General features: G+C 38.0%; 1 protein-coding gene across 1 annotated transcript; it reads right to left on the bottom strand.

The window, feature by feature from the left end:
- Positions 1–3,217: 3,217 nt before the first annotated feature.
- Positions 3,218–9,603, bottom strand: LOC105220179 (uncharacterized). Its single transcript, XM_011196592.3, has 4 exons — positions 9,144–9,603; positions 8,422–8,548; positions 7,868–8,211; positions 3,218–3,982 (listed from the first exon to the last, which is right to left on the bottom strand). Exons 1-4 carry the CDS (start codon positions 9,236–9,238, stop codon positions 3,793–3,795), a joined length of 756 nt encoding a protein of 251 aa, XP_011194894.2. The 5' UTR covers positions 9,239–9,603; the 3' UTR covers positions 3,218–3,792.
- Positions 9,604–13,595: the final 3,992 nt, after the last annotated feature.

Here is a 13,595-nt window from a genome sequence, read left to right as displayed (position 1 = left end):
CAATTAAATATATTGGCCGCTTATCAGCGTACGTGAAATCTAATCTTGCCACTATAGCCTTAAAGTTAAGAACAGTGTTGAAAGACGATAAAACAGCATCTGCAGCGCCTCTAATTTTGTTTCTTATAATGGCCACTGCCTGATAATGTTTAGCGCTTCCATCATAAGGTTCATATAATTTATAGGCCGTATGTGAGGCATGCATCCATGAGACGTAAGTCTCTTGCCTACCATCGAATTCAGCAAAGATTTAACTAGGTCAAGAGTTTCCTCGCAACGCACGGTACCTGAAATCCTAACCCCTTCGAATCTCTCAACGTTAGCTGTTGACGTACTTGTAAATCTTTTTGAGATTTCGTTCAACTTTTTGTCGAATTCCTCTTTTTGCGAGCTGAAGGCGGCTGATACCGCAGCTGTTACTATAGCAGTTAACTCCTCAGTATTAATTTTTTATAGAACTTTATCTTTTAGAACTAAACTATTAAAAAGGCTCGCTAAATCTACGTCGCACATTCAAGTATTGACCGCGCAAAAACCCGGTATAATAAAATACCGTCTTATATCAATCACAAATCAAGTTAGATATATAAAACAGTTTCAAAAATACATCGAATTCCCTTGATGATCATAGTATTTAAATATATTTATTAAGAAAAAAGGCACTGAGCAAGTCATTTACGTAATTTATTTTCTCTTGTGGCTTAGTTCCTACATCCTTAAACAATTGTTTAAAGGTGAGCCAAGGCCCTAAGTTATCACAGCAGGTGTCTTAAAAATTGGTAGAATCCAGTGATTTTTTCAGCAATGGTTAGCTTTTCATACTTTTGTCCTAAAGCATCCAATTTAAAGCAAAATGAAAAACGAGGTTTAAGCTCCTCTGTGGGCGGGTTCTTTTTTGGTCAGCAGACAGCAATGGTCACGTGTTAGTTTTAGTTTTTCGGAACTTTTCAGTATTTCAAGAAATCCGTAATTTTACTTTCAATTACTTTTTAAATATCAACTTTATTAAATTAAAGTATTTTTACAAAAAGATCTTAAAATATTATTTTCCTTTAGCAACCAACGTGTGCTGCCCAAAGGTCTATTTGCAACAACAATAGTGAGTGTGGTGATTTTTGTGAGGGCATTTCTATTCATGCTATAAATTCAATTCCAATTCAAATATTTTTTCTTTTGTTTTGTTTCGCATTTCATTCGCAATGTCATTTAGAGTAACACCAGGGAAGTTATTTCACAAGACGATTACTCGCTCGCTCACGACTGGCGCGATTTGGGTCCGGAATTTTATCGGCGACGTAAACGAAAATTTTATATTCATCGAGAAACCAAACAATGTTGTTTGGCGCTTAATACAGATCCAAAATAAGGTACATCAATAATTTTCAAATTTACCGGCTATAAAGCTTTCGTCTCGTTGCATAAGAAGTTTTTCATTATATTGAAAAAATTTATAATTTTATGAAAACCTTAGCCACAAAAACATGTGACCGGGTCTGATAGTTAATCAATAAAATATTGGCTTAAAAAAGCAGAAACTTGCCTAACTGTCAATAGCTAGCAGTAGCGAAGCTGTAATTTTGTTTATTTTCAATGAGCAACTGTGCGCAATTCACAATGCTGCCAGACATTGCTCAAAAATTTAATATTTGAATGTTGTCAGCACTGCCTCTGCGCAGAGAAATTCAAATTCCATTTTCAGATGTACATCTGCATTGAGGTGCAGATTTGAACTGTCAAATCAGTAAAAAAAATTTTTCTGCGTGCAGAATTCTGCACATGTAATTCTGGCATTAGAAATAAAGTTCGAAGGTCATGTTATCTTCTTCTTCTTCTTGACTGGCGTAGACACCGCTTACGCGGTTATAGCCGAGTCCAAAACAGCGCGCCACACATCCCTCCTTCTGGCAGTTTGGCGCCAATTGGTTATACTAAGCGAAGCCAGGTCCCTCTCCACCTGGTCCTTCCATCGGAGTGGAGGTCTCTCTCTTCCTCGGCTTCCACCAGCGGGTACTGCTTCGAATACTTTCAGAGCTGGAGCACTTTCATCCATTCGAACAACATGACCTAGCCAGAGTAGCCGCTGTTTTTTTTATTCGCTGGACTATGTCTATGTCGTCGAATAACACATACAGCTCATAGTTCCATCGTCTGCGGTATTCGCCGTTGCCAATGTTTAAGGGACCATAAATCTTCCGCAAAACCTTTCTCTCGAAAACTCCTAGTGCCGTCTCATCGGATGTTGACATCGTCCACGCTTCTGCACCGTAAAGTAGGACGGGAATGATGGGGGACTTGTAGAGTTTGGTTTTTGTTTGTCGAGAGAGGACTTTACCTTTCAATTGCCTCCTTAGTCCATAGTAGCACCTGTTGGCAAGAGTGATTCTGCGTTGGATTTCCAGGCTGACATTGTTATTGCTGTTAATGCTGGTTCCCAGGTAGACGAAATTATCTACAACTTCAAAGTTATGACTGTCAACAGTGACGTGGGAGCCAAGACGCGAATGCGCTGACTGTTTGTTTGATGACAGGAGATATTTCGTCTTGTCCTCGTTCATCACTAGACCCATACGCTTCGCTTCCTTTTCCAGTCTGCAAAAAGCAGAACTAACGGCGCGGGTGTTGTTTCCAATGATATCGATATCATCGGCATACGCCAGTAGCTGTACACTCTTGTAGAAGATTGTACCTTCTCTATTTAGCTCTGCAGCTCTTATAATTTCCAGCATCAAGTTAAAGAAGTCGCACGATAGTGAGTCACCTTGTCTGAAACCTCGTCTGGTATCGAACGGCTCGGAGAGGTCCTTCCCGATCCTGACGGAGCTTTTGGTGTTGCTTAACGTCAGCTTACGCAGCCGTATTAGTTTAGCGGGGATACCAAATTCAGACATCGCGGCATAAAGGCAACTCCTTTTCGTGCTGTCGAAAGCAGCTTTAATGTCGACAAAGAGATGGTGTGTGTCGATCCTATTTTCACGGGTCTTCCCCCCAATTTGGCGCATGGTGAATATCTGGTCTGTTGTTGACATTGCTCAAAAATTTAATATTTGAATGTTGTCAGCACTGCCTCTGCGCAGAGAAATTCAAATTCCATTTTCAGATGTACATCTGCATTGAGGTGCAGAATTTGAACTGTCAAATCAGTAAAAAAAATTTTCTGCATGCAGAATTCTGCACATGTAATTCTGGCATTAGAAATAAAGTTCGAAGGTCATGTTATCATTTATATTAATTTCATTAAGACGTTTCTAGGGTGCTTGAAGTCTTATAATTCGAATTTAATTTTCAGTTCAGATCAGGGAACCTTCTATAGTTAAGGGACTTGATGTAATTTATTTGTGTGCTATAAGAGAAGTATTAGTTACTGGTCCGATTTGGACTAAACTGTACATTAGACCAAACAGGGAATATTATTAATTAAATATGGCTGAAATTGGTAGAATAGTTGCCAGAATATTTCGCATAAAGTTGGGCGATTATACGTGCATTTTCAATGTATATAGTGTTTCACATGAAGACCTTCAGTATTGCCTTGCGGTGTTGATGTTTTTCACTAGACACATAACCTTTATATTGTGATTAGGCGTGGCCGTTATTCTATTTCACTTTCTGACTTGATTTATTTTGAAAAATAAGATTATGCGACCATGTAAAGTTATTATCTTTATTCTCCGTATGTATCGAAATAAGACAAATGTGTCACAATATGCTTTGTCAATATACATTTTAAGCATTAGTATATCTTTCCGGAGTGCGGATATATTTAATTAAAAATGAAAAAAGGAAAACATCTAATCATTGCGATTTCAATGGATTCGAAGAACTTTTGTTAGGCAGTAATTTCATTAACAAATTAGCGGCTGTTTTATTGTCCAGTGGGCAGGATGTGTACATCTGTTCACAAGGCTTCCCGTTAACTTTCTTTCCTATTTCTAAAGCCTCTTTGATTGCTGTACCATCTAAAAGATAACCAACGAGAGTGTTTCTAGAAGGGAAAAAAATCATTCTTTAAACATATGTATATTAAAAATTTAAATTTCATTAATTAATATATAAATACATATAAATTCTAAATACTTTTATAAATACTTTTTATATAAAAATATACGTGTATATACAAAGCTCTTGCAATGTATGTATGTGATTGGCGTTGCAACCGTTTAGCCGGTTATAGCCGAATCGACGATAGTGCGCCACCTGTCTCTCTCCTTCGCAGTTCGGCGCCAGTTGGAGATCCAAGGTGTAACCAGGTCGCTCTCCACCTGATCCCTCCAACGGAGTGGAGGCCTTCCCCTTCCTCGGCTTCCTCCGGCGGGTACTGCATCGAACACTTTCAGGGCTGGAGTGTTTTCGTCCATTCGGACAACATGACCTAGCCAGCGTAGCCGCTGTCTTTTTATTCGCTGAACTATGTCAATGTCGTCGTATAACTCGTACAGCTCATCGTTCCATCGTCTGCGGTATTCGCCGTTGCCAATGTTCTGAGGACCATAAATCTTGCGCAAAATTTTCCTCTCGAAAACTCCTAGTGTCGTCTCATCTGATGTTGACATCGTCCAAGCTTCTGCACCGTAAAGCAGGACGGGAATGATAAGCGACTTGTAGAGCTTGATTTTGGTTCGTCGAGAGAGGACTTTACTGTTCAATTGCCTACTCAGTCCAAAGTAGCACCTGTTGGCAAGAGTTATTCTGCGCTGGATTTCGAGGCTGACATTGTTCGTGTTGTTGATGCTGGTTCCCAGGTATACGAAATTATCTACGACCTCGAAGTTATGACTGTCAACAGTGACGTGGTAGCCAAGACGCGAATGCGCCGACTGTTTGTTTGATGACAGGAGATATTTCGTCTTGTCCTCATTCACCTCCAGACCCATTCGCTTCGCCTCCTTATCCATGCGGGAAAAAGCAGAACAAACGGCGCGGTTGTTGCTTCCGATGATATCAATATCATCGGCGTACGCCAGGAGCTGTACACTCTTCTAGAAGATTGTACCTTCTCGGTTTAGCTCTGCAGCTCTTATAATTTTTTCCAGCATCAGGTTAAAGAAGTCGCACGATAGTGAGTCACCTTGTCTGAAACCTCGTTTGGTATCGAACGGCTCGGAGAGGTCCTTCCCAATCATGACGGAGCTTTTGGTGTTGCTCAACGTCAATTTACACAGCCGTATTAGTTTTGCGGGGATACCAAATTCAGACATCGCGGCGTAAAGGCAACTCCTTTTCGTGCTGTCGAAAGCAGCTTTAAAATCGACAAAAAGGTGGTGTGTGTCGATCCTCTTTTCTCGGGTCTTTTCCAAGATTTGGCGCATGGTGAATATCTGGTCAGTTGTCGATTTTCCAGGTCTAAAGCCACACTGATAAGGTCCAATCAGTTTGTTGACGGTGGGCTTTAGTCTTTCACACAATACGCTCGATAGAACCTTGTATGCGATATTTAGGAGGCTGATCCCACGGTAATTGGCGCAGATTGTGGGATCTCCCTTTTTATGGATTGGGCAGAGCACACTGAGATTCCAATCGTCAGGCATGCTTTCTTCCGACCATATTCTGCAAAGAAGCTGATGCATGCACCTTATCAGTTCTTCGCCGCCGTATTTGAATAGTTCTGCCGGTAATCTATCGGCCCCCGCAATATTGCACGAAAATTTGGGAATCCGTGCACCGTGCAAGGGTTTTGCAAAAGCATGAGAATCCCCCTTTTGTAGTTTGGTGCTATGAATTTAAAATTCAGAGAATATAAAATGCTCGGTTACAATTAGTAATGAGCGATAATTTAATTTTTTTAATTTAATTTTTGTAAAGAGCAGTGATTTACAATCGCAATAGCATTCAGTAATTTGAGTTCGATCACAGTAGCTATAGAGAATTTCAGTGTTTTTGTTCGATCACAGTACATATTCGATCACTGTAGCAATAGCAGTTCAGTGATTCTAATTCGATCACTGTATCAATAGCAGGTCGAAAAGTACCAATCACAGTTCAGTAGCAATAGCAGATCGAAAAGTAACAATCACAGTTCAGTACCAATATCAGTTCGAAAGTAGCAATCACTGTTTAGTACCAATATCAGTTCGAAAGTAGCAATCACTGTTCAGTGATCACAGTAGTAAATTTAGTTGCAATTTCGGTAATTTTGGGTACGGTGATACAAGAGCAGTTAAATGTACCCAAAAATTATTAATTAGTTAATTCTGATTACAAAAGCAGGTAAATTTTGGATATTGTTAAAATTAATAAAAATGTAAATGTAAAAAAATTTAAAAAAAAGTTGTGGAGTACAAATTCTCATAAATTCTTTTTTTGTTGTGATCGCAATAGCAATATAAAATCACAGTGATTTAAAAATAGCAATTACTGAATCACTGTGATGATTCAAAAATAGCAATATCGCTCATCACTAGTTACAATCAAACTTAGCACTTCCTTACTTCTTCCCGATTAATTGAATTTGTTGGTCGGCCAGACCAACCTCGATTAAAATTGATGTTACGAAACGATTTAAAAACAAGTAAGGAAGGGCTAAGTTCGGGTGTAACCGAACATTTTATACTCTCGCAATTTATTTATTTAACTTTATTTATATTAATAATATACAATTTGACCCACATATTCGTCATATATAGTGCATAAAGTCCATTGAAAGTTGGAAACCATAATATTAGGTTAGAAGCACCGAGGTCCTCGTGTTCAATATATGGGGCCTAAAAAACCTATGGTCCGATTTCGGCGATTTTTAGAATGGGGCTGCCACACTATAAACATAGTATTTGTGCAAAGCTCTGCACCGATATCTTCACTAGTGCTTACTTTATATATTGTAAATTAAACGATTCAGATCGTCTTCAAAGTTCTGTTATATAGGAAGTAGGCGTGGTTGTGAAGCGATTTGGCTTTTTTTTCACAACATATCATTGGGATGTAAGGAAACTACTACAAACCAAGTTTCATTGAAATCGGTCAGGTGGTTCCTCCGATATGGTTTCTGACCCATAAGTGGGCGACGCCTCGCCCATTTTCTATTTTGTAAAAAAATCTGAGTGTAGCTTCCATCTGCCATTTCTTATGTGAAATTTAGTGTCTCTGACGTTTTTGGTTAGTGTGTTAACCCACTTTTAGTAATTTTCAACCTAACCTTTGTATGGGAGGGAGGCGTGGTTATTATCCGATTTCTTTCATTTTTGGACTGTATAAGGAAACGGCTGAAAAACACGACTGCAGAAAGTTTGGTTTATATAGCTTTATTGGTTTGCGAGTTATATACAAAAACCTATTTGAGGGCGGGGTCACGCCCACTTTTCCAAAAAAAATTACATCCAAATGTGCCCCTCCCTAATACGATCCTATGCTCCAAATTTTATTTTCATAACTTTATTTATGGCTTAGTTATGACACTTTATAGGTTTTTGGTTTCCGCCATTTTGTGGGCGTGGCAATGGTCCGATCTTGCCCATTTTCGAAAGCAACCTCCTCAGGGTGCCAAGGAATACGTGTTCCAAGTTTCGTTAAGATATCTCAATTTTTACTCAAGTTATCCGTTGCACGGACAGACGGACGGACGGACGGACAGACAGATATTCGGATTTTGACTCGTCTCGTCACCCTGATCATTTTGATATATATAACCCTATATCTAACTCGTTTAGTTTTATGACTTACAAACAACCGTTAGGTGAACAAAACTATAATACTCTCTTTAGCAACTTTTGTTGCGAGAGTATAACTAGTATACTCTGTAAAGGATATTGTGAGAGTGTAACATAGAATTCACATGCCTTCTTGAAATATTTACGTTAAAATATTACACTATGCATGATTAATATAATATTACAGATTTAATATTTACACTTATAAAATTGGAGGTGTTACTTACTCCGAGAGCGTGTGGATGAGTTCATCTATTTGGTCTGGAACACCTGTTTTTAAATTCAATTCCGTTGAGCGGACATAACTGCAAACAGCACGTTGCGTGCAACTTGTTGAATCTATATTATTTTGTCCAAGTATATCATCAATTCTATTCATCATATTTGAAAGCGATAATAGGTCGCGGTCATTTTCACTTCGGCCATAACCAGCATATCCTCCATGGAAAGCACTTAACAACTTCGGAATTATTATAATTGCGCCAATGCCAACCAACGTGCCTAATACAACTCCTCCTAAATCTAATTTTATTGGATTGTAGGCAGAAATGCCTGTACCTCCCGGATATCCCTAAAATTATTTTAGTGGATAAATAGATAATCAATATGGAAGATTATATATGTATGTATGTATTTATTGTTATCCGTACGTACAGTTCGCATGCTCATTAAAATTTTTTTGTTTTCAAAATAAATATGATGATGAATAATTTTGAATATATTATTTTAATGTTTAAATTTATGTTTAAGTTAATATATATTAATAATGAAAAGGTCTTACATTTAAGGTTCCATATCCAGTTGTATAACCCAATCGCTGTAATCGATCTTTTGTAGTTGCTGCGTTTATATCATATATGAGCTGGCTTCCATTGAACTGGCCATCACTATTATCAATAAGATGCGATCTAGATAAAACATGTAGTTTGTAAAAAAAGTGGGTTAGTTTAGTTATGTTTGTATGTATGGTCTGTTAAAAAAATTAGGTGAATTTTCAAATTTCACAGGCTATATAAAATCGATTTTTTATTTTGTTATGCTGGTACATTCGTCTTGAACACATGGTTACAGTTTCAGCTATATTGCATATTTATTGTGTTTGTAAGAGGCATCCTGCTGTAGAAAAAATGGTCGCTTTTGGCGAGCTTTTATTGGTAGCCCGCGAAGGTTGTAAATTCACCTGTTTTTTTAATAGACTTTGCATGTAATATATTTCAATTAGTTCAAATTTCTAAAATTCTTAATTGAGTATATAACTATTTTTATCAGAATAAATATAATTACAAAAATGTTTGCTGACTGCTATTATCGATTATGGAGTTGTCAAATCGTTGTCGTTTGAAACAAGAATAAGAATATAAATAATAAAATAAAAATTATACTCGATAAGAAACAATATATCCAATTTAGTTTTCCTTAAATAATCACTAACACTTGCAACCCACATTTTTATTCCAAAGGTATTTGTTCTTGAAGATGGAAAATAATTAATTTTTAACTCACTTTGAATTGTTAACATATTTAGGCAATGCTTCACTTTTGAGTACCAATACCGCAGAGAGCAGTAGCGAAATCCATAAAATATGTGTTTTGTTCATTTTCAAATCCTTAATCTTTCCGTGTTGAATAACTTTACTTAATGTCTAAGTCTTTGATGACAAACTGAGTCTATATAATAAATGAACCACTCTTTTATAGATACATGCAAATAAAAAGCCAGTATTCGAGGATTTACCACATGGGTGAACATAATTGTTACAATTTTACAATTTGCACAATTTTTGAGTGTGTACTCAATTGGTTGGAACCACAATGACATTCACTACGTACTTTATTGCACATCCCGTAAATACTTACCTTTGAATGTAATATATGTATGTAAGGTACATGATATAGGCGCTTACGTGCAAGTATTATACACAATGTATTATATACATATACATATTTTCATGTATTCAAAGTTTATGAAACTGTGGAAATATTCCCACTTTACTTGTGAGTGCATCATAGCTGTTGTCATAATCATAATTTTCACTTGCTCTTTAAAGAAAGTCATTCTACCAAAACCGAACAATTACTTACAAAAACTGCTGTAATATTTAATAGCTTAACCAATTATTGTGCATGTGGATATTACAGCAGTTTTGGTAAATAATTGCTGGTTTTGGTAGGATGACTTTCTCTAAAGTGCACGTTGAATTAAAGATTAAGTAAAATTCATGATTTTACCTACGTGATTACGCAATAGTAAATTGGCTAACAGTTATAATATTTTCCTGGTACACAATGTACGAACTCTTATCAAAACATAGAATAAAATTCAGTAATTAATAAGTTCATAGTAATAGCCTTATTCTGCGCCTTTTACATTCTCAACATATGTATAATTTATAACAAAAAAGGAAAGGCTAAGTTCGAGTGCACCCGAAGATTTTATACTCTAGCAATTTATTGATGTAATTTTATAAAGATAATAGAATAAGAAATATCATCATAAATAGTATATGGAGACTGAGGTAATTCCTGAAACGATTTCATTCATTTTCACCACCAAGATAAAATATATCGAAGACTATGCGCTCACTTAATTTTGCTGAGATATATTGCATTGGAGGATGGAGTCATATGTAGAAATACACGTAAGTGAGGAAAGTTTCTGACAGAAAAGCGATGGACGGGACAAGGACCGGTCCTTCTGACATCCACTACAGCGGCGATATAAAGGAGCGCAAATTCGGTGTGGGATTCGTGATGGGAGAGAGACTCCGTCGTCGAGTCCTGTCGATTCACTCCGGTGGATGAACGTCTAGCCACAATCCGCATCAAAGCGAGGATCTTCAGCATATCGCTTATTTGAGCCCACGCCCCAACGGAAGAGAAGGACGAAGTGATCAAAGATAAGCATAAGAAAATCCATCAAACTACTTGGCTTCCCCCGATCGAATTACTCGCAACCAGATCGATCATGTTGTGATAGATGGACACATGGCTCCGTGGTCCTAACATTGACTCGGATCGTTATCTTGTAGCAGCTAAGATACGCACCCACCTCTGTGTAGAAAAGCGCACACGTCAACAAACACAAGGAAGGTTCGACATCGATACTGCGATCACAACCGACAACCGAACGATTTTCTACTCGACTTGCACTCCTGCTCTTTGAGAGCACTCATCAGCATCTCGGTATAAGGGCACTGTGGGACGGCTGCAACCGAAACTATTGGAAATGTCAAAAAAAACAGCTGGTATGATGAGGATTGTCGTCTCGCAGTGGAGAGAAAACAGACTGCCTACCTCGCAATGTTACGATCGACCGCAACATGTGCTGGATGGGATAGATACCGGGAGCTAAAGAGGGAATCGAGACGCATTTGCAGATAAAAAATAAATGCACCAGTATGAAGAGCTTGACAAGCTGGCGACTAACTGAAGGTTTCAAGACCGGAGCACACTCCTGTAGGACCCACGAAAGTGATCTAGTTGTTGATACCAGAGTATACTGAGTTTGTAGAGAGAACACTTCTCCAGCCTGCTGAATGGCAGTGAAAGTACAACAACAGGAGATGGCGAACTCGATTCCCCAATCGATGACGATGGAACAGATGTTCCATTGCCCGACCGTGAAAAAATTAGAATAGCAATTACCCGTTTGAAGAACAACAATCCTATGAATGCCTGACATCACATTCTGCGCCAATAAGCCTCCTTAACTTCGCTTATAAGGTTATATCGAGTGTACTGTGTGAAGGACTAAAGCCCACCGTGACCAGATATTCACCATGCGCCAAATCTTGGAAAAGACCCGTGAAAAGAGGATCGACACACACCATCTCTTTGTCGATTTTAAAGCTGCCTTCGACAGCACGAAAAGGAGTTGCCTCTACGCCGTTATGTCTGAATTTGGTATCCCTGCAAAATTAATACAGCTGTGTAAGCTGACGTTGACCAACACCAAAGGCACCATCAGGATCGGAAAGGACCTCTCCGATCCGTTCGATACCAAACAAGGATTCAGACAAGGTGACTCACTATCGTGTGACTTCTTTAACCTGTTGCTGTAGAAAATAATACGAGCTATAGAGCTAAATAGAGAAGGTACAATTTTCTATAAGAGTGTACAGCTACTGGCGTACGCCGATGATATCGATATCATTGAAAATAACACCCTGCTTTTTCCAGACTGCATAGAGAAGCGAAGCTTATGGGTCTGGTGGTGAACGAGGACAAGACGAAATATCTCCTGTCATCAAACAAACAGTAAGCGCACTCGCGTCTTGGCTCCCACGTCACTGTTGACAGTCATAACTTTGAAGTTGTAGATAATTTCGTATACCAATGCAAAATCACTCTTACCAACAGGTACCACTATGGTCTGAGTAGGCAATTAAAAGTAAAGCTTCACTGGTGCTTAATTTATATACTGTTAAGTGAACGAATCATGAATGCTTCAAAACTGTGGTAAAATGAAAAGGGACGTGGTTGTGAACCGATTTCGCTAGCCCTAAACTGTAGTATAAGGATGTCAAGATAATGTTACAACCCGAATCTAGAGAGTTTGGTTGATATAGCCTTAGTAGTTTACGAGATATGTTAAAAAACTAAGTAGGGGGTTGGGCCACGCCCACTTTACCAAAAAAATTACATCCAAATATGCCCCTTCCTATTGCGATCCTTTGTACCAAATTTTGTATAATATAGTCTTTTAGTTTTCGGCATTTTATGGGCATGACAGTGGTCCGATTTTGCCCATCTAAGAAAACAACCTTCTTATGGTGCCAAGAAACACGTGTACCAATTTTCATCAAGATATCTAAATTTTTTACTCAAGTTACAGCTAGCACGGACGGCCGGACTGACAAACATCCAGTATTTATGGAATTCCTAAGACCACCTTCAGCATCGCCTCAACGGAAAAGGGTCTGACTTTTCTTTCAAATTGGGTCCCCAATCATATTTGACCATGGAAGAATATTGAAATGGTGCAAATGTGGGTTTCCTATTAAAAGAGACCATCTCCTGAAGGCGTTCTAGGAAGGCCCTGACAGAACTGGTTTACGCTATTCTCAAAACGTTGACTACCCAGTATGTCATTGTGAGAAGCTAAATCCACCAAAAAGTGCAAAGATGCAATGAATTAATTAGTTAAAAAAATTAAAAAAACGAGAACATTAAACATGTTGAATGGTGAAGAGACTAGCTTTTCTTTTTGTTGAAAAACAAGAAAAGTTATAGAACCGAAAGGTTAAAAAAACGTCTTCATAACTGGCGTAGGCAACGCTTACGCGGTTATAGCCGAGTTTACAACAGCGCGCCATTCGTTTTACATTTTCGCAGTTTGGCTCCAATTTGTAATACCAAGGGAAGTCAGGTCCTTCTCCGCAAGATCTTTTCAACTGAGATACTTTTATCCATTGTACCAAATTAAATTCTTGTTGAATTATTTGTGTTGCAGTTAGAACACTTGATTGCTTCTGATTAAGTTAATTATTTATAATACTGTGACTCCATCTTTTAACCAGACACGTTTTTACGAATACCTATAATTTTTTTATGAAACACTAAAATAAGTAAATTTTATGCGCTCAACGAATAATTAACGAAAATATACTGTAATGGATTTCCAAAATCTGTCGTTTACTCTAAAACTCTACCTGAGTTCGACCACTGGATTGTCAAATAAAAGTCACACTTTAATGGCTATATACTAATCTTTATTTCAAATTCCTTATAACTTAAAACTTTATTACTTCTTACTCTACTTTACAACTCAAACTTATAAATTGTTTACACTTTACTCGACAACTCTCTCTTTAGAATTGTCCGTACTCGACAACTCTCTTATCAGAACTGTGTCTTTCTGCCAGTCCGTCAGCCCATATATAGTCGATTGTAAGCGATACATCGCCACTCGAACATTCTGGCAACTACGAATGTCTACCTCTAGATACATCTGGC

This window comes from Zeugodacus cucurbitae, chromosome 2 (assembly GCF_028554725.1).
Source record: "Zeugodacus cucurbitae isolate PBARC_wt_2022May chromosome 2, idZeuCucr1.2, whole genome shotgun sequence".
Lineage (NCBI taxonomy): Eukaryota > Metazoa > Arthropoda > Insecta > Diptera > Tephritidae > Zeugodacus > Zeugodacus cucurbitae.
Note: the sequence above shows the minus strand (reverse complement) of the source record. Positions and strands in the feature narration are given on the sequence as shown.